This window comes from Ambystoma mexicanum, chromosome 7p (assembly GCF_040938575.1).
Source record: "Ambystoma mexicanum isolate Mex_15411 chromosome 7p, UKY_AmexF1_1, whole genome shotgun sequence".
Lineage (NCBI taxonomy): Eukaryota > Metazoa > Chordata > Amphibia > Caudata > Ambystomatidae > Ambystoma > Ambystoma mexicanum.
Window position 1 is genome coordinate 12,453,003 of NC_090939.1, and position 22,302 is coordinate 12,475,304.

Below are 22,302 nucleotides of genomic sequence, written 5' to 3' on the forward strand. Positions count from 1 at the left end.
CCAGATGATTCACCTTACATTTGACCGTAGTCACTTAATCCCCCGGGCACCCGCCAGCTGATCGATCCAGCACCCGACCTTTCCTTGTGCGCAGCTCACCAGGTCATCCAACACTTCCGGATACATCCTATGTGAGCACATCGCGGCACAGGCCCTTTACTCGACGCCTCCCTCCTTGTATTTTTACCCACGCATCCGCAGCACAGCCAACGACCCATACACTGGGCTGCGACGGAGAGAACCTTCTCCAGAACACTGGAAGCTTCACGTTCCGGCAGCTCGCCAACTCCCCAGGCTACAACTGTGACGTCACCAATAGGCACCAGCCTTGGAGGGAGAAAGAGCTCCAGCTGCCAACCGTCACCTTGATCAGGTCTGCCCATGGTCCACAAGGCTCAAAAAGTCAAACATCATTTCTCCTTGCATCTTTCATATGTCCCCACAACCTCGATGCCCTTATACAACAACGGTACAAATTCCTTTACAGCCTCTGGCATATTTAAACTGTCTGGAAGCTCAATAGTCATTCATGGCCCTGGAATTCCTTACAACCTTACACGACTGGAAATCACTTTTAAAACTCAGTGAATTTTTGCTGCCACTGGCACACTACCACTCACGGATTCCAGTTGGGACAATCTCCAGTCAGTGCACTGCTGACTCCTGGAAGACTACCAGGAGAGCCTCCCTTGACGCCATACGAGGCAGTCTCTCTCTCTCTCACAACACTGGGAACCGTTCACTGCTTCATTCTGCTTCTCCCAGGGTGCTATACTCCTTTCACGGTTTTTCACTCTGAAAACCTCACAAGGCAACCTCTTCGCCCCTGGGTGGTGGGACAGCTCAATATGGGGGGGCAGTGGGGTCCCTCCTTTTTAAAGTCTCGCTTGATCCTGCGCTGCACCCCCCGCAGCAGTCTCCTCTTCTCTTTTCTCTTCACTCTCTCTCTGGCCCCAAACACACAGGTACCTTCTTTCCAGGGTTCTTCAAGACCAACTCGTCTCCAATTTATGTTGTGACCCCAAGTGGAGTCTACAGGTCAAAGGATACGCTGGAGGCCAGGAGTACGTCATGTTTCTTTAATCAGGTGACATCAGGAGGTTCATCAGATAGATACAGGATCAGACCAGAACCCACCAGCTCCCACCACCCAGGCTACATCATGTCAACTGCCCTGGGTGGAACACTTACCACATAGCATTCCACATAATCATGCCCAAACACTCCATTCATGACATCACCACTCAAGCACCCAGCATACATGCAGGCAGATAACTAGCAACCCTAACACCTCTCTTCCTTCAGCCAAGAACCCCCCAACTCCACCATAGGGTCATCTGCGCTCGATTTGATACAGCGTCCTAGGGTGGTTAAGACTCATCTTTACAGGGCTGACTGGGTCCAAACATTGGATGGCATATCTTATGCAACGTATGTAGAATATTCAAAGGTTACACACTCCAGGGAATGTATACCTCTTTATATCCAAAGTTTTCTGTGTGAAAAAATACGCACTGCTTACATGCATTTCAGACTCAATCAATTTCACACTGCTGAGAGGATAAAACATTGGAAAGACTACACTACATACCCACGAAAACATCTTGATTGTAGATTTTGTGGTGGAGAAGACACCTATGAAACTTTGAGACATCTGCTTACTATATGTCCATATTTTGTAAACATGTAGACTTTGTTTCAAGGAGCTAGGTTGTGGCTCCACTGAGGGGTTTACGAATATGCTTTGGTGTCGACTTATGTGGGGCACCAATGTTTCTCTTATTGTGGCTTTGAATAACTTTTTTAGTTTTGTATCAAATGTGAACTGGATATAACGAGTGAAACAAGTAATGTATGATTTTGTCATAAGTACAGAGTGTAATGCAATGGGTTTGTCTTGTAAATCTTTTTTGGTCAGTTTTAGCTTTTTATATATGTTATGCTAGTCTTTTATTATGTTGTGTAAGGTTTTCTGTAAACCATAAATCAAACCATATAAAATAAAAATAAAGCAGGGGTGTCAAAAGCCTCTGCAACATCCACAAGGCTTTCGGGGGCCGGGACCATACTACATCCAACTCTCTCTTCCTAAGCATCTTCCTTCTCGAGCGATCTGCTCATCCACCTCCAACTCCGAGGGTCAGACACTTCTCCAGGCAGAGTGTGAGAGGGGGGGGGGGGGGGGGGGTTTGATCTCGGTCCTCAGCCCCTCCTTGAGTAAAAATTGTTGCCAGCCCCCCTCTACACCCAAGAAGCCAGAACTGCTTAGATTGGTAATTAAAAGCAGTCACATACTCACTTTAAGAGCCTTGCGCCCCCCGTGGACATCCTTCTGGCCCCACAGTTGGTAGACTAACTATAGCATACTGTAAAAGTACATTCACAAGATAGAGGTCTTCTCTGCAGCTCTGAGAAAGGTAGACTAACGGAAGGGATCTAGAAGGTGGGAGAGCTACCTCCCTCAGGCATTCAAGCTCTGGGGGTGCAAAAGATCGCCTGAGACTGCTCTGTGAAGTCTTTTTAAAGTGTACTGTTTCCCCCTGAGGTACACAAGTGCGTGCAGGGGGCGACAGGCACATCCAGGCCTGTTGGACGCGATGGACGCAGTAAGTGGTGTGTGTGTATATGTGTTTTCTGTCAGTGCTTTTGTGTGAGTGAGGGGAGTGGGTAGTGAAGTGAACGGTAGAGCGGGAAGCAAAGTTGGGCGGGGAGCAAAGGTGGGTTAACTTCCCTGAATTAAGAGTAAAGGAGAGGGGATAGGTAGCTAAAGAGGTCCGTGGTGAAAAAACTGACATTCCAGAATATTGTGTGCTGCACCAAAATCGGCCAACAATAAACATTAATTTTTTAGCGCAACCATCAATATTCAGAAATTCACATAGAACCACTGTGGCCCCCGGCTATGGTACATACCAGCTCATCAAGGGCTCAAGGAGGTACTAGTATGGTTAATCCAGATGGCGGTCCAGATGGTGCTTTTAGAAGCAGCATAAACTGCCAAGAGAGGGACACCCCGCACCTTGTAACCATCTGTTCCTGCAACACTAGGAGGCCACTTGTATATGCTTATGCAAAACTAAGCCATCACAACCATGTTAAAAGAGGCCGGGTTGGAGGTTATACATTGAATGCCACAAACACATTTATGCTCAGAGCTACTAGTAAAACGGACAATGAATGATTGAATAATAACACCATTCTTTGTAGCAATTTTAATGCAAAAACGTATTAGAATACAGGAATGATTTAAAAAAATTCAAACAAGAAAACAAGATACACAAAAAGTACAGGATCACTACAAAGATTTTATTCAGAAGCCCATCTTAAAAAAAATATCTTAAACCCCACCCCCCCCCCCCCCCGCACCCATCCATTACCAACTGGTTTGATCATTGACTACAGCAACTTCTAGCAGACACACAGTAAAAATGAATTGGTTCAGAACCGTCCCGATCGCTCTCGAGACCGCCTTCTTTCTCGATCTCGTCCTCCGGCACCTCCCCCAATGCCACCACCTCCCCGGCCACGGTCTCTGGACCTGGTGCGACGCTCTCGGGACCGGGACCTAGTTCGATGCCTGTAAAGTTAAGAGACCTTTTAGTCAGCAGAAGATAATAGTACATACAACATTCAGGAAGCTTAGCATACATGAGGTTTAGAAAGATGCAGTAACGCATCAGGAATAACAGGCAGATATGGACATGAAAAGCATTGATAAAATATACAGCATGTATTCGCAACAGTAGATACCCCAACCCACCACAGCAACCCGAAGGCTAGGATTTCTAGGCAGCCACATACCAATCTAAGTCTTCGTCTCATAACTGCAACCTAAATTGTGGTCTCCGGCGAAGTCTGCCTTTACAAAATGACACAAATAGGATGGATCCGGAGCCCTGTGACCAGGGGTCTAATGTGGGCATGACCACACCCATGGCATCCCAGTCGAGTGCCCCATGCAACAGTCACCAGCCGGTTCTACAGAAGAGTACGAGTAGGAATCTGGTGAAAGGGCCCGTCGTCGATTCTGTCCCTCCCATAACAGAATTGCCCAATCTTTCTCTGATGAGCCCTCATTGAAGGCATCATCAGTTGCAACTGTGTGCCCCCGAGAGACCCTATGTCTCTTATGGTCAGGGTTCCCTAAGGCACCAGGTTTTCCTGGCTGCGGTGGCACTACTGCTTGGTTTGATGTACCGTGGGTGTGTCCCTACCGATAACCTGTATAAATTCAGTACTAAGTCCAACAGGCAGAAACCATTCGGAAAGAAAAAGTGGGATACGAATGTTTCCATATATAGTCACTGCTACCGCCTGCCTCGCGGAGAGAGAGGGATATATTGTCAGAACCAGGCATATAGTGTACATAAAGGGTGTATGGATTTCTGGTCTCAATGCAGCTCAAAGGATGCCCATGAAGAAGCAGCTACCGTGACCATAGAAAGCAAATCTGTAAATGGGCGGAGTTACCCACTCAGAACCCTAATTCCTATAGAATGAGGGTTGGCAGACTTGCAAAACACCTGGTAAAAAGTCAGCCGCACAGAAAGGGGTGCATACCCCAAGAAGGACCACGACCTTGGATGGTGAACAGCTTCCCTTCACCTTGTTGGCACACAGGGGGTGCACTAGCCTACAGGGAACGCTGGAGATTTCCTAGTAGGCCTCCACACCCTGGCCCTCTTGTGTGGTAAGCCATTTATTTTCTCATAGGAAAAGGATTGGGCTTTATGAAAATGTGTAATATGGGGCCACTTTAAAAATTATTTCCAGGGCCTCTTTTGGTTCACAGTCCGCCCCTGCTTGCACAAGTTGCAAGCACCTAAGGAGTCTCCCCACCCCCTCCCATGAAAACCAGCATTGCTGCCCAGTCCCTGCAAAGATCAAACACAGAAAAAGCACTGCACACAAAAAAGCTATACGCTTGTTATCCCACAATCCACAAACCCTAGAGCTTCAACATATGCCCCACCTCCAGCGGGGGTTCATACTGCACATCACTGGCATCCCTATAGCAGGCGTTCCTGCCAGGTCCACTGCTGTACAACTGGAAGCACCACTCTTGGCCTTGCCGCCTTTAGCTCTAAGTCAGAGTTGCAGAAGAGCTGCACTCTGCCTTCAGAAAGGCAACAGTCGCTCCAAAGCAGGGCATTTAGGCCTACATTCCCCAGTGAGAGACATTGCAGCATACAGACTGCAAACCGTAGACCTGTACATCTCTCCCATTGATGCCTCTGACAGAGTGAATTCGGACTAGAGAGGTACCAACTGTACGTGAAGGACGTGTCTGACATCTACTTTGGAAAGATCACAAGTAAAGCCTCAACCCAAAAACACCATTCTGAACCAGATTACCCAACTGTAAACTGCACAAACATCTTTACTGGCAAGCCACAGGACTATTTTCAATCAAAAATATCTGTGTGGGCATTCCATTATTCGAAGTAATATGATCTCCACCTATAATCCACCCCGATATACTCCAGAGAGTCGCGCTTGAATGCTTAACCGCAGGTACCACCAGGGTAGGTGTAGGTTTGGACAGTTCTCCCACCGCGCCCCCATATGCTGGTTACCAGACTGGCAGATATATTAAATGACTTCCTACGGGAAGCTGAGGGGACGGCCTACGGAATACAGTAGTCACTTTGTGGGGTACATATACCAGCCCCAACAGAAACCCCCCTACAACAAAAACCACATTTCCACATTTCACCCAAAAGCGGCTGTGCTTTCTTTCCCTGGCACAGGGTTGGCAAGCTTTAAACACTACCACCACAAAGAATCGCTGCATTTGCTTCTTTCATCTAAATCAAGCAGAAAATTACCTATGCTCAGAACGGCATCACCTTTTCTGTTCTGTCATGCTGAATACTTAAGCTGCACACATGGCACCCAAGACTGCTTTGAAATTTACTCTTGATTTCATTTTTCACAAAGTTATGCCCTTCATGGAAACCCCGCCCCGCTATATGTCAATTACTAAGAATTCATTTTCCAAGTACATCCCTGTGTACAGAAACTGACCAGAGCTATAAGAAGCCTCCAGAAAGCAAAAGAGAAGAAAACCGCATTTTGTCAAATGAACACGAGGAAAAAAAAAAAAAAGAAAATGAACCTGTGTAATCCTGCTTTTGCAAAGCAGTGAAATGACATTTTGAAAACTAAATGGGAAATAATATTGTAGCTTGCACAGGAACACAATAGTACATTTGGGAAGAGGGGCTGCAAAGATGAACAAGTTACTTACCAACTGGTAACGTTCTTTCGATTGGATGTTCCTCCAACGTATTGCTCATCTTAGATGTATTCCATCCAGCTTTGCAGCTCTTCGGAAATTTTTTCGGCAGAGGGCGCCGTGCGTCGATGTCGTCGAGTCAATGGTCCCTCGAAGGCCTCCGTCAAGGGTGACGTCATCGGGTATATAAGTAGCACGCGTGGCGCCCGTTGGCCTCAGTTCTGTTTTTCCCCTTTTTATCTTTGATCTTGTACTGTGTAGATTGTGCCGGCAGACAGGTATCAGCCTTGCGAGATTTGAGATGGCAATAACCCGGAAAAATCTACAGAGGGGTAGGCTGGGAGGGCGATGAATACATTGGAGGAACATCCAATCGAAAGAACGTTACTAGTTGGTAAGTAACTTGTTCTTCGAGTGGATTGTGTCCTCCAACGTATTCCTCATCTTAGATAGACTCCCAAAGCAGTATTTTGTATAATTTCTCTGGAGGAGGGGTTAGATTTTTTCAATGCCCTTAGATGGCGGAATAAAGCACTGCTTTTCCAAAAGTCAGTTCCTTAGACTGGGAAGCATTCAGGCTATAGAATTTTGAAAAGGTGTGTAGTGAAGACCAAGTTGCTGCTTCACAAATGGACCTTATTGGAACACCTCTTTGAAGGGCTGTCGAAGAGGCGATGCCTCTGGTGGAATGAGCCCTTAACCCTTCTGGTGCGTCTTTGTGCTAGTCTGTAGCATTCTTGCAAAGCACGATTCAGCGTGAAATTGTCTGTTTTGTCACCGATTTACCCAGTTTCCTTCCTGTGTAACCTATAAACAGCTGGTTGTCCACTCTAAGTATGGAAACTCTAGAGATGTAAAAGCTTAAAGCTCTTTTTGGATCCAACCTGTGTAATCTTTCCTCCTCCTCAGAAGGATGGGGTGGAGGATAGAATGCGGGTAAAACAATTTTCTGACTTAAATGAAAATCAGATATTACTTTCGGTAAAAATGATGGTTTAACCCTCAACACAACTCTGTCCTTATGGAACACAGTATAGGGTGGCCAAGAAGACAGTGCCTGCAATTAGCTCACTCTTCTTGCAGATGTTAAAGCAGCTAAGAAGGCAGTTTTCCATGTTAGTAATCTTAATGGACACGTGTGCATAGGCTCAAAAGGAGCACACATTAAGAATTTTAGGACTAAATTGAGATCCCAAATCGGTACTTGAAATGGGTGAGGAGGAAACACATTAGTGAGTCCTTTTAAGAATTGTATTATCAAAGGAATTTTGAAGTAGGAGCATTCTTCCGCGAGCGCTTAAAAATGGAAAGCGCCGCAAGGTAACCTTTTATTGTTCCAATATTCAGACCTCTATGTGCTAGGGTCAGAAGGAAAGATAGTACTTCCGGAATAGAACATAGAAAAGGATCGACATTCTTTTCTCTGCACCAGTTGCAAAACTTTTTCCAACGGCAACGGTATAGAGACTTTGGTTGCTGGCCTTCTTGCCGAAAGCAACACCTCCATTTCATCATCTGGAAGGTTCCAAACCCTGTATCTCAGCCTTTCAGATACCAAGCATGAAGGTTTAGCGTTTTGACCTCTGGATGGAGACCCTGACCCTCTATTTGAGAGAAAAGGTTCTCTCTCTGAGGAATACGTACTGGAGGACAGATGGACATGTCTAGAAGGTCCGGGTACCACGTTCTCCTGGCCCAATCCGGGGCAATTAGGATCGGCGGCTCCCGAAGCGTCTCAGCCTCCTGATGACCTGAGGAATGACGGGAATCGGAGGGAAATCATACAATAGCAGGAAATTCCACTCCACCACGAACGCGTCCCCCAGGGCTCCTCTCGGGGGAAATTCCCTTGAGCAATACCTTTCGCATTTTCGGTTGATACCGGTTGCAAATAGGTCTACTTGAGGGGTTCCCCAAAGGGCTAAGATCTCTTGAATGACTTCCTGTGCCAGTTCCCATTCGTGGGACACGGTGCTCTGCCTGCTCAGAACATCTGCCGTCATATTCTCTTCCCCGGCTAGATGAATTGCCGTTAAAGAGATTGCTTCATGAATTGCCCAATACCAGAGCTGCATTGCCTCTCTGCACAGAGGTAGCGACCCTACACCACCTCTTGTTTAGATAATGCATGGCCACTGTGTTGTCCGTCATTATGAGGACATTCTTCCCCCTGACAGATTGCAGGAAAGCCTTCAGTGCTAGTCTGATTGCTTGCAGCTCCAGAAGATTGATGTGTAGTTTGGACTCCGATGGACACCAACGACCGTTGATTGTCAAATCGTTGGCATGAGCTCCCCGCCCCATGAGTGAGGCGTCCGTCACTACTGTGATCTCCGGCCATGGTTGCCAAAAAGTTTCTCCTTTTAGGATGTTCTCTGTCCAGGTCCACCATAGAAGATCTTGTCGGACCTTGTTCGGAATCTGAAGAAGATCCGTCATTTGACCCGAGAACTGGGACCACTGAGTCTTTAGAGCCCATTGAAGGGATCTCATCCTCAAGTGTGCCTCCGGCACCAGGAAGAGGCAGGATGCCATGAGGCCGAGCAACCTTAAAAATTCGTAAGCCTGGAGATTTTGGGCATTTTGGAATTTGGAAACCATCTGAAGAATGTCTTGAGCCCTCGACTTGGGAGGAGAGCAATTTCCCAAGGATGTGTCTAGTGCAGCTCCTATGTACTGAAGCTGTTGGGAAGGTGTCATTTGTGACTTCTTGAAATTGAGGGAGAAGCCCAGTCTGTGGAGGAAGTGGCAGATGACTTTCAGATGATCCAGTGCTTGCTCGGCAGAACGCGCCCTGATCAATCAATCGTCCAGGTAGGGGTAGACATGAATCCCCCTCTCCTGAGGTGCGCTGCCACCACTACCATTAACTTGGTGAAGACCCTCGGGGCGGAGGTCAATCCGAATGGCAGGACTCGAAACGGATAGTGTGAGTCGCCAACTACAAACCTCAGGTATTTTCTGTGCTTGAGATGAATCGGCACATGAAAATAAGCATTCTGGAGGTCCAATGACACCAACCAGTCCTGAAGTTGAAGGGCCTGAAGGATCTGTGAAAGGGTAACCATCTTGAACTTGTCCTTCCTGAGGAACTTGTTCAAGTTTCTTAAGTCCAAGATGGGTCTCAGTCCTTCGTCCTTTTTGGGGATAGAAAAATACGGGGAGTACCATCCCTTGTTCTTCTATAGCACCTTTCTCCAGTAGGGTTAGTACTTCCTGCTGTAGGAGCGGGTTCGAAGACTTCAACGGGTGTCTCCCTGGTGGATTGCTTTGAGGTTGCGTTAGAAAAGGAAGGCAGTAGCCTTGGGCAATTATTTCTAGAGCCCAAACATCTGAAGTAACGGCTCGCCATTCTTGCAGATGCTGCGACAGCCTGCCTCCTACAGGTGTTTTGTGATGCAAGTCCTCAAAGTGGTTTTGTGGCGGTTGTTGCAGCCGCTGATGGCAGAGAGGCTGCAGCTGGCGCTGGCTTTGCACGTTTTCCTTGTCCACCGCAAGTGGCCTTTTTCTGGCCCCTTTGACTGGCCATTCCTCTCGCCTTTCCATATGAGGAGTAGTAACGATAGGATCGTCCCCTCCACGATCGTCCTTGCGCATGAAAAGGCCGAGGTTGCCTAATAGCAGCTCCTAAAGATTTGGCAGCTGCTTTTGAGGTCTGCAACCTCTCAAGGCTCTCGTCAGCCTTGTTGCCAAAAAGGTGAGACCCGTCAAAAGGCATGTTCAGAAGGCGGTTCTGTACGTCCGGTGCAAAACCCAACTTCCGTAACCACGCAAATCTGCGCATTACCGTGCTAGTGCCCATGGACCTGCTTACACTATCCGCAGTGTCCAATCCAGATTGAAGGGATTCCTGCATGGCTTCCTTTCCATCTCCAACGATGGCTAGGAACCCTTCCCTTTCTTCCCCTTCTGGTATGTGCTCCGTCGCCATTGCGATGCACTCCCACAGAGTGTACGAAGATTTTGCCAAGGCACATGTGGAGTTGTCCGATTTTAAAGCCATACTCCCAGCTGAAAATACCTTCCATGCCCAGCCATCCACACGCTTATCGTCCCTGTCTGGAGGGATAGAAGGGTACGCAAGTTTGTTAGAAGCTGTGGCTGCCTGTATGACCAGACTCTCGGGAGTTGGATGTTTTGACAGATAGCCGGGGTCGCTACTGGTCGGGCGGTATTTTGAGGTGAGGGATTAATTTACCGGAGGAACAGAATCCGGAGTTTCCCAATTCTTGGCCAGCCTATTTTGCAAGGCTACATGAAAGGGTAGTACTGGGTCTTCGGTGGGACCATGGTCCAATATATCTGTTAAGTCATCCTGGATGAATTGGGCTGGTGGACTAGCCCATCCCAAGTAATCTACTACTTTCGTCATTAATTGACGGTATGATGGACTGGCATGCTCTCCTGGTTCTGGTCTGCCAAAGTCATTCTGCCATGTGTCAATGCAACTTGCATTGTGTAAAGATTCCAACAAATCCCTCATTCTGCTTTCTTCTGAGATCAAGCATTCTGGGACATTTGGGGTGCCATATTCTAGCCCAAAAGGTACATTTTCCTCATCAGATCTCTCCTGTTCCTCAAAAATTCAGGGACTTGAAAAACTCCATCCTGGGGAGAGGCTTGAAAACCTTCTCTGGGAGAGGAGGAGGAAGAGGTGTATTACAGGGCTCTTAGGCTATTACAGGTTTTGTAACCTTATCCTTCTCTTTTCCTGGCTTGGCTGGAGCCTTTGGCGCTGAGGGCTTCGGCGTCGATAAGGGCGTCGACATAGTGGCCGTCGACAGGGTCTGCTTCGAGGGCGTCGAGGCGGTCTTCGAAGATTTTCCCTTCGAGGTGTGATGGGTCTCGGACGGCGTTGGTGACCTCGAACGGTCCACTCGACTCAAGCGTTTTTCGCTCAGCGTCCTGGAAGGTTCCCCTATCCTTCCTTTTTTCGATCACCCGGTGGCGCACGAGTGTTGGAGCGATGGCGCTCCCGGCCGGCTTCCGAAGAAGGCGCGGACCGAGGCTTCGCTTTCTCAAACACCGCCATCATTTTGACCCTGAATGCTTCACACTCTTCGTAAGACGAGTGTTTCGTGGGGCATTTCATTCTTTTCGGTGACTCGTCCAACGACGAGGTGGAGGGAGACCTGTGGTGTCGTTGCTTTGATTTTTTTGACAAAGACGACGAGCGATGGGAATCGCTTCGGGACCTAGATCGATGCCTTTCGCGTTGAGGAGATTTCTCCTCACGGGATCTCGACTAGACGCTAGAGGCTTTACGATCGTTTTTTTTACCTACCTCTAGCTTTCCTCTCCTTTCTCGCAAGGCCTTCCCCGTCATCGCCCGACACTTCGTACAGGTCTCCATGTCGTGGCCTTATCCGAGGCACCACAAACACTCTTGGTGCGGGTCTGATCGACATTTTTGAGCCGCACGACTTGCACTTTTTGAATCCCGATCTCGGGGTCGTGGTCGGCGTCGATGACGAGGACATATTTCGTTTATTATATATTATTCTTCACAGAACTCGAGGTGCGCCGAATGTCTGAAGCAACGTATACTGCGGGAAAACGGAACTGAGGCCAACGGGCGCCGAGCGTGATACTTATATACCCGATGACGTCACCCTCGACGGAGGCTTTCGAGGGACCATCGACTCGACATCGACGCATGGCGCCCTCTGCCGAAAAAATTTCCGAAGAGCAGCAAAGCTGGATGGAATACATCTAAGATGAGGAATACGTTGGAGGACACAATCCACTTGAAATATGTATATTGTGGTCTGTGTTTTCCTCCCAAAAATAAAAAGAACAGCCTGGCTGAGGCTCAGGCATTCCGGTCAGACCAGTTTGGTTTAAAGGCCAATGTTGCACCTACCCGTGAACTGATACTGCCAGGGCAGGGGCCCTGTTATATGGACCTGTGGAGTGTGATAATTACAGGTTGCCTCAGACTGCCTGGCAGACATGCTCCCAAGGACAAAGGAAGAGTCCAGCCCTGTGTTTGCCTCAGTAGTGCGAGTTCCGCTGCATTCAAACTGGAGGACTTCAAAAGGGAGAGCCATGGCCACCCCTGTGCCAGCTGACCATGGGAAGACATTTTGGCTGGGGGGTTGGAAAGACCGCCCACATTTGGGGACAAATCCAGCCCATTTGATTTAAAGACCTTTTACATTAAGGCATTTATCTGAATAAGCAGCAATGTGAGATTATGACCGCTTTAATGTACATTTTGGATAAGCAAAACAAGACTGTCTTTTCCTGGCATGTGGTGGACGTGAATGGCAGTAAAAAGGCTTTTCGGGGGAAAGTGTAAATGGCACAGATATTAAATTTGAAGAAAATATGCCAGATACTATTATGCATATATGGAACTATTTGTAGCATTTTAGATCAAATGTTTCTCGTGAAAAACTGCGAAATAGTGCCCAAAGGGTGAAGTAGCATCGCACAGACCTGGCGTTTGAACCGGCACATTCCTTGTAAAATATGGGATCCGACTACTGTAAATATAAGGGTTTTGGTACATAACTTATTTTGGTAAAAGTAACTGTGGTGAAACAAAGCAAGTCCAAAACTGCACACACAAACTGATGTCACTTCCCTGGAACCAATCCGCCTGCAGGGAGGTGGCGATATCCATAGCCTGACATGAAATTCAGGACATTCAAAAATGTTCCCTGTAAGATTCTGAGACTCGTTGCCCCGCTGTTCCCATAAAGGAGCGCCCAGCCGCTGCCCAAGTGACCAGATCCTTGTTCCGCTGTCTAGAGACCCGGTTAGCTGTCCAAACTACCCAACTCAAGTGCATTTTATAAGCATCACCCTCCCCAGTACCAACAACTGCATACCCTGCTCTGTTACCTTGCATTCTGTCCAAATCCTATAAAAACCCCATCTGAACCCTAGCAATTTTCCAAATTGTCAGCATCCTCTGTGTATCCTGTTCTTAGTAGAATCTGTGTTAGTCTCCATGTTTTAATTTAATTCTTGCAAATCATTTCAGCTATCTGTGCAAGTTCTTTGTACCATTTTTGAGAAAGTAATTCCCCAATAAAGAGGAACGCAGCGCAAATTGGTTAAAATTGCAAATTAACCTCCTTGCGTGCAGTGTCTTTCTTTAATAATCTAGCTGTTAAAAGATAGTCTCAGTAGAACCTGTCATTGTACCATTAAAACAGATTTTGCCTGTGAAACCCATACTGTCACCCCATAAGAGTCATCCCTTCACTTCAGTCTCTTATCTGTTGTGCTTTTGTACCTCACCAGAAAAAACGATTTCCAATTGACTGTTTAGCCCATTTCCTTAGCTGTTTGCTTTTTTGAATCTTTGAAAGGTAAGAAACTGCAATTCTGCCACGTGTGATTTTTGCTGCATTGCTTTCCTTTCCAAAGGTGATTTTCTCACCTATATTCGTTTTGTTTTAGTAGCTTGCATGCTTTCTTGCCTCTTTAGTACAGCCACATAAATTCCTGTCCTATTCATTCTACCGCACATGTAAACTGAACTCTAACCAGTGAGTTTTGAGTGCCATTTTGCTTCCTTTTCAAGGGTTTTTCATTTCGTATGGCCTCCCATTCTGGGGTGGTAAATCAACTTTAAAATGTTTCCCTCTTATCTGTGACCCCTTGCCACTCCTTCCCACCCACACAGAATTTAGCAGGTGTTGGGGGAGTGTTGCAGGAGGAGTGCATAACATCGATAGTATGACAAAGTGATCTTACTTATCTCTATTTAAAACCTCTGTATCTGATGTTAGAAAGTTACATTCATTGCATTATAACATTTTGCTGTTCCTCATCACCCCACTGGTGATTGCTACCCTGAATTTGATTTGTTTGATTTTGCATTTGAATTATAAAAATAAATATTTCATTATTACACAGCGGCCTGGTTCATGGTCCATTGCGACGCACGGTGTTTGTCAGGGAGGGTGGACGAGACTGGTTGGGTGCCTTCTCAAAGCAGAATCCGAAATCAATAAAATTAAAAGCGTTTGCTGCGCGCCGCAGCCCTTGCCAGTGGAAAGAGTCCTGGTCTGGAGTGTGACGTGTCTTTAAATCAGTTACATTTTTCTCTTACGACCCACCCCTTCGGACCACTCCATAGGGATACTTTGCTATGGGGAACTTTGTCTGCACCTAACAATGAATAGGAAGAAGCCATCTGCAGAGTGAGACCATGTCCTAGGTCACAGTCCCACCTTCCTTCCACAGTGCATGGGTGATCACGGCTGAGACTGGAAGAACACTTAGCTCTGCGTTGAAAACATAAAAGGAGGCCAAGGAGCGAGCAAGCATGCATGCTTGGGGGCGCAGCCTCTCTTTCCAGTCGCCTTCTGCTCACTGGAGGTTCCATTAAGAGGCAACTAGACCCAATGGGCAGTGTTGTATAGCCGCTTTCACAAGCAAGTGACTGGTTTGGAAGTACACCCTTCTGGGTCGACCTTTGTGGTCCACTCTTTTAGAGTACAGAAGGTATTCAAGACTTGGTTGTCGGACTCCACGCATTTCTCCAAAGCTGATGTGAACACTCTGTGCTTTCAGTACCTGTGTGATGCCAGAGGGAGCAGACTGTTGGGGAGAATTCTCAGAAATGTGCCAATTCCCTTCTACCTTAGAGACCCCCCAGCTCTTTTGCTGGACTCTAGCACTTTGTTTTACCTGGAGAGAGTGAGACCCTTTTTTCCCACTGTGATTTCTGAACTTTTGTTTTTCTTTTTGTTGTGGAGCCTGATAAACTCCATAGGCATCATCTTTACATTGTGACACACATCACCTTCAGTGCAGTGGCACAGGGAAGCCTTTTAGGCTGCCCCAAGGTTTAAACACCTTCTCTGGGATAAACTACTGTTTCCCAGAACAGTAAAGTGAAATGGACTTTACTTGCATTTGTAACTTTCTAGACCCAGCACACACTAGCTTCTAATAGGGTGCTGGAGGGGTTACCTAGTATCCCCTCTTCTCATGTAACATTTTGTATGTTACCCTATCCTCACTGAATGGCTGGTGGCAGTGGGTTACTTTTAACTACCGTGGTGTGCATTTACCACGGGCTGCGTTCGCAATAAAGCACCCAAGAGTGCCATTTTTGTCAAAATGGCCCGGACTTTTTTCGCCATTTCTTCTTCGATGTGATTTACTCTGCGCGTCAAACCAGGTTTGGTCCCTTTGTCGTTTTGTCTTTGGCAGTATTCACGAGTGAAGCCTGCCTCTGGCTCCAGGGTGTCTGGCGGGGGCCGGAAGCGAGGAAGGCACCCTAAACTCCCTGTGCTTAGTATCCTGGGAGACAGGATTGCACTCTTAGGTGATTGGCTGGCTGGCTGTCCAGCAAGGACAGCCACCCTGCTGGGTGACTGAATGGGAGAAACCTGCATAAAAGGCAAGCCTTTTTAGCAGAGGCGACCACTGGACGAAGGAATCTAAAGAAGAACTTGAAGAGGACACCTGCTGCAATTCCTGGACCGTTGGTTTGCCCGGTGAAGCCCTGCTGCTGTGCTGAAACTTTAATTTCGTTTCGACTAGAGAATCCCTGCAAGGACTTCTACCCTTGAGTTGGTGGGACTAATCAACACCAAAGTAAGCCACCTGGACATCCTCTCGGAGCTGGTTGAAATTGCACTGCAGTTGCTGCTGGAACCGAATAGCCAGGGAGAGAAACACCAGATTGTGTGCGTTGCTTTTAAGCTGGCCAAGAGCTCCAGGAAGATCCTCCGGACTCCCAGGAAGCAGGACTGACCAAGCCTGAACCACCTCAACAGAGTGCTGGGCCCCAGATGCAAGGAAAGCCCATCTCGACAGCCAGGAACCGCTATGTTGCTATTTGCGGTTGGTGACCGTCCCATTGCAGTGCAGGAGTCCCCAGACGTCCTCCCTCTTGTCCCCATGACTGAGGCCCAGGAACACCAGGACCTGCAGAGCTGCACAGGAACAGAAGCCACCTGCTACACTTTTCTTCAACCTAAAGGTACTGTACAGTCTAAGAGAACTTACCTCTTGTTGTGTAACCTCACTTGTCCTTGTTGACGATTTGTCTTGGTTGCATCTGTAGAGTTGCTAACAACTTCTTTACTTCACAAGCCTAAACAGCTTGCGGCCCTGCTTTGATTTCTTCTTTTCTACAAAGACTTCTAAAACATTGTGCAAGACTTTTACTTACCTGCAATAAGTGCTTCAGCTCACCTACACTTTTGCCCAATTGACTTTGGTTTGGCCTTGCTCCCTGAATGACGACTCCTCTCTCTGACAGTGTGTTTGGTCTTGCTTCCAAGGAAAGGGTTAACTTACTTTGCACTGGGAGTTACCAAAAGTACTTATCTGCTCCAGAATGTGTGTGTGATCTCTTGTTCTGTTCTAATAACCTTTTTCCTTTGGCTCTCTCCTAAGTCTGATTCTAAATGCAAACAGAGGTATATTAATGTGCACAGTGTCCGAGTTACTGAAGTCACCTGAGGGTGTAGGTAGTGTCTGTGTGCCATCCCAAAAGGGTACTTACTGATTTAGAAATATTAAGAGTGTGCATCTTTGTGTGTATTTATGTGTTGCTTTTATATTGCTCCATTCTGAAGAAGGCTTACTCTGTTAAATTAATAATTGTTTAATCAAGCAACCTTGTGTGTAAGAGTTTATTTGAATACTTGTCACTATGAATCTCTGTGCAACTCCCCTACCGCTCACATTTCCCCTCGATATATGCCTGGCTGCCCAACATGCTACCAACCTGTGTAGTACAGACTTATAACAAAGGTTGGGTTCCTAGTGGCAGGAGGCCACAGTTGTTGTAGTGCACCCAAAGGGTACTGCATACAATCTCGCCTAACAGACTAGTAATGTGATCCTAGTTGTGTGATGCCAGAGGGAGCAGACTAGTTGCGTCAGTACCTGTGTGATGCCAGAGGGAGCAGACAAGTTGTGTCAGTGCCTGTGTGATGCTAGAGGGAGCAGACTAGTTGTGTGAACTGATGGAAGTGTCCCCATTCGACAAGCAGTCTATTTTTGACTTGGCCACGAGGATTTGCAGCCCCAGAACAATTCTGGAGTTTCTTTTCCGGGAGAAATCAAACACCAGGGCAATGAAATGTGAAATGCTGCAAACGTCTGTATGAGCACATCCCAAATCCAGCGCACAACCAGGCACTTTTAGTAATTGCACTTTCGCTCTCAGAAAGATCCACTTTGCCTTCAGAAACCTCAGAAGTTACCTTCCTAATTGCTGCAATGCCGATCTATAGATCTACTTTGGCTGAATCGACATGCACCCAAGCTACCAAAAATACTATCCTCTTTCCTGTAACACGTTTGACACCACCCCCATTTGGTTTATCTTTGCCCTTTTTCCGTCACCACTTTAACACTCCCTTTTCCCAATACCCTACCGGGGTCACAACACGCCAACTTGCAGACAAGCCTCAGTGGTTTGAAACCACCATGGTGGTGATTTGGCACAGTATAAAAGATTACACAGACTGGGAAGAACACCAACGACAAACCACACAGACCTGGCAGAGGTAAGCTTAAGACACTGTAGAGGTGAACTTTAGAAAGAGAGCACAGGAGGCCACTTGCTGAAGAGGGGAGTGCCGAGACACACAGCAGCCTTCCTTAAAAGGAGTGAGGGGAACGAACCAAGATACTCTCAGGGCAGGCATCGAAGGAGGGAGAAAGCAGGCAGTGATCTCCAACATCCCATGCAAAGTCTTTTTGCAATGAAGGAACAAATAAGTGGGACATTCTTCCCCAAGCAGCCTGAGTGCACAACACTAGTGCTTATCATGCGATATGGGCAGCTTTGCAATCCCACCACTAGAAGCAAATGCGGAAGCAGTTAGTAATTTAGCACGCCCCGATAGGTAATGGAGAAACACATTCTAGTTTTAGTCATTACATGTAAGCCCAATGATGGGTCAGCACTAAAACTAGTCCATGACTGCAAAGCTCACATATAGGGGACAGAGGGCATCAGGAACATGTGCAAGGGGTGCTTACGGATTTCATGTGGACCCCTGCACTCACCCTAATGAGCATGTGCGAAGGGTGTGGAACCCTGCACTCACCTCACAAGAATGTGCGAGGGGTGTGGACGCCTGCACTCACCTCACGAGCATGTGCGAGGGGTGTGGACGCCTGCACTCACCTCACGAGCATGTGCGAGGGGTGTGGACGCCTGCACTCACCTCACAAGCATGTGCGAGGGGTGTGGACCCCTGCACTCACCTCACAAGCATGCGCGAGGGGTACTTACTGATTTCATGTGGACCCCTGCACTCGCCTCATGAGCATGTGCAAGGGGTGCTTACTGATTCATGTGGACCCCTGCACTCACCTCACGAGCATGTGTGAGGGGTGTGGACCCCTGCACTCACCTCACAAGCATGTGCGAGGGGTGCTTACTAATTTCATGTGGACCCCTGCACTCACCTTGTGAGCATGTGCTAGGGGCAGTGGACTTGTTAGAGAGAATTCTCATTTATGGCTAATTTCACTCACCTAATCAGTCCCTCAGCAGTTTTGCTGGATTTCTGGGGTTCATATCTTCCACCTGGTAAGAGTGTGCGCCCTTTTCCCACTCTTACATGTGTTTTGCCATGGGTCTTTCTACTTTTTGTCTGATCTTGGGCTCTGGAGCCACACCACTCCATGAGCCCACTTTTTTGTGCGTTACACAGCACCTTCAGTGCAGTGACACAGGGTTGTCTTTGAGACTTCCCAATGACTCAATTTTTCTGGGGCTGACTACTGTCCCCCAGAAACATGTAAAGTCGCCATTAACTTTAGGTAGTCTCTTAAAGACAACAGACCCAGTACACCCTATCTTACATATAGTATTGGAAAGGGTTAATTCCTACCCCTTTTTGTCTGTGCCTCTTGGAGCTTGGTTTCGCTCTCTTAACATTAAGACTTGGCTGGTGGCAGTGGTATCTACCCTAACTTTTCTACCGCGATTATACGAAATAAACGTGGTACTGTTTTAGGCTATTGTATTAGCCTCGAACATAAACCCGCTTGACCAAATACTTTTTATTTTGGCTCCGGTCGGGTTTAGTCGACATTTCTTTTTGTTAAAGTCCTTCTTGTGTTTTACTTTTCGCACCAAACCAGGTTTGCCTTCTTTGTTCACCGTCCTTTGGCAGACTTCTGCCCAGAAGCCCTCCTTTGGCGTCGGGGTGTCTAGGTGGGCTGATTGTGAGGGAGGGGTTTAGTCACCCACTGCACAGGGTCTCCTTGGAGACCCAAGTCACACTTTGTGTCGATTGACTGACGGGGTTGTCCAGGCCGGACAACCCCCCTGCAGAGTGATTGACAGCCAGGCTGTGTGAATGGGGGATTTTGGCATAAAAGGCAGGACTCTGACATCCAGCACGAGTCGCCACTGGAATTGCAAGAACCGAAGAGAAGCAGATAAGAAGACGACTGCTGCAACTCCTGAGTCCCGGTGAAGCCCTGCTGCAGTCCTAACCTATCTACCCTTCAACGACAGAAGATCCAGTCCGAAGTCTTCTTCCCTTGAGCCTGCTGGGATCAACTAGCTCACCTTCAACAGCCAGAGGATTCCCTTCTTGGTCGAAATCGCTGCACACAGCTGTAGTGGTCCGGATAGCCATTTAAAGAGCCTCTCCTGTTTTAAAGAAGGGCACATTTTATTCACTGTTGCTTCGCTGCTGCTGGCTTCATCCCTGGGTAGTGCAGATCGCTCCAGACGTTGTCCTTGTCCACACGACTGAAGCTCCAGGAACAGCGAGTCTGCAGGAACTGCCAGGAACAACTGCCGTAGCACTAGCTTTCTTCAAACGAATAATGAACTGTGTCCGACTTTGAGGAATTGGGGTGAACCCTTTTTCCTCACCAAAAAGGCTTGTCCTTTTATTCCTTCCCTCTTATAACTTTTGCTTCCCCTCTTGACAACATCCAAGTACACCTGGCAATCTCGAATCATGAACTGTTCTAACCTTGTGATCCTCGACAACAGGAATCCTGTTACATTTGACACTGGTGCAGGCCCATTGACTTATATACATTTTAGAAAGTGTCCTCTGATTCAAAAGTATTGCCTGTGATTTTTATCCCCGATTCTCTTGTGTGAATTCATGTGCTAAGTGTGTTTGACTTTGGTTACATTTCTTCCCGTGGGTACGCTTTTCTTTCGTAAGACCGAACTGTCATTACTGTCAAAAAGTGATCGCGTATTAACCCAGGGTAACGTCTTTGTTTCACAACACCGGTCTGTCAAATTCCAATGTACTTACCTTGAATGGATCTGCACAAGGGGAATTGGTTCTGTGTAGTATATTTGGAGTGTGGTTTTATTGTAATAGAAGTGAAGTGTTTTGTGAACAGATGGTTTAAAAATAAATGTACTTATATTTCTTTTAACCAGAAACCTTGAGTTAGTGTTTGCCTGAGTCACAGTAATTGTAGACCTTTGTGTAATATCTACTACTGCTCATTTGCTCTTGAGATAAGTCTGGCTGCTCCGCTATTGCTACCACTTTAACAGTGTAGTACAGGCGTGTACCAAAGGTGAAATTGTATTAATACTTGTAGTCTTAATTATGTGCAGTGGTCCCTAAGGGCACTGCATATGATTCTGCCTAACACTGGTGTACAGCGGTGGGATTTTTAAGTATAGTGATTACACTTAGAGTACTGCTATTACGTTGGGTCAACTAACCACAAGGCTAAACACCACAGACATCTATTAACTAACAAATCATGTAAAATATGGAAAACTACAGTGAAGAGAGCCTCTTAAACTACACTGCTGAGGTTTTGAGAGCCATGTGTAGAGGACTGAGCCTCTCTGGTAAAGGAAAGAAATCTGAACTTGTTGCTAAATTATTGGGAAAACAAAGTCTGGAGAGTGGGTCAGAAGGGCCGACCCCTCCAGCAAATGTGGATCCTGATGTTTCTGATTTTGAGAGTGTTGGATTAGAAGGAGTGGATGAGTCTATGTCAGAAGGCCCTACCACTCCACTACCTGCCCAGAAATCACAACCTCTGTCCACAGGGACCCCATCAGGTACTACACTCACTCCTGAATTTATTGCCCTTGAGAAAATGAGCCTTGAATTGGAAGCGAGACGTATTGAGGCACAAACTGCCATGAAACATCAAGAGTTAAGGCTCAGGGAAATGGAGATGAAGAAATTGTCTTTGGAAAATGCTTCTCTCCTAGAGTCTTCTATGTCTTTCAGCCCTAAGAGTCCCTGCATGCCAAAGGAAATGATTGGTATGTATGAGACTAAACTTGATGTTTTGGATTGGTTAGCACTGTTTGAGTACAATCATGGGATTCAGGGTATCACAGGGAATCAGTTGATTCCTTGGCTTCCCCCTGTTGCAAGTGATGCTGTAATGGAGTTGGGGGAGGAGGATAAGCAGGATTATGAGTGTGAAGCTAGCATTGATAGCTAGATTTGGGAAGACCCCTTCCCAGTACCTTAAGAGGTTTAGGACCCTCAAAAATCATGATGGTACCCTTGGGCTACCTGGGTATGTGAATGTTTGAAAAACGTAGATGGTTGGGTTAAGGGTTACAGAGTAAACACTTATGAAGGTATGAGAAATCTTGTTATGTTGGAGTCAATTTATGATGCCTGCTCTCCTGAGATCAGACAGCACTTGGCTGATTCAAAGGAAATAGATCCTAAGAAGTTAGCTAAGGCTGCTGACTTGTGGGTTGCCAACAGGGCTACTGACAAGGATTCTGGGGCAACTCAGAAGAAGGATGAGGGAAAGCAGTCAAAGAAAGATGATAAGGAGAATTCCAATAACTCCCATCCAAAAGTGAGCCCCAAACATAACCAGAGTAAGCCACAAGGGAAACCGAATCATGCTAGTGTACCATCTGGACCCAAACCAGATGGAGGCCAGAACAAACCCCCATTCTCAAAGTATTTGGGAAACGTTATGCTTGTGGATCAACCGACCATGTGAAAGGGGATCCCAGATGTAAGTAACCTTCAGGGGTCCACACTGTCTCCTTAGCCTTCTCCCAGGTGGATGAAGTACCTATAGCCAGTGGAAACTTTCAGTTACTAGCTGATGAGCCCATGAGAGTCTCAGCTAGTGTTTTAGTGTCC

The 22,302-nt window shown here is 47.0% G+C and overlaps 1 protein-coding gene across 4 annotated transcripts in view; it reads right to left on the reverse strand.

Annotated features, from left to right (window-relative positions):
* Positions 1 to 3,346: 3,346 nt before the first annotated feature.
* Positions 3,347 to 22,302, reverse strand: part of U2AF1 (U2 small nuclear RNA auxiliary factor 1) — a 350,471-nt gene continuing 331,515 nt past the window's right edge. For 3 of the 4 annotated variants that reach the window (XM_069635671.1, XM_069635669.1, XM_069635668.1), the window contains one exon: positions 3,347 to 3,577. In XM_069635671.1, the coding sequence (XP_069491772.1) occupies positions 3,439 to 3,577 (139 nt within the window). In that variant the 3' untranslated portion in view covers positions 3,347 to 3,438. The remainder of the gene's footprint in view (positions 3,578 to 22,302) is intronic. The other variant, XM_069635670.1, reaches the window with a different exon arrangement.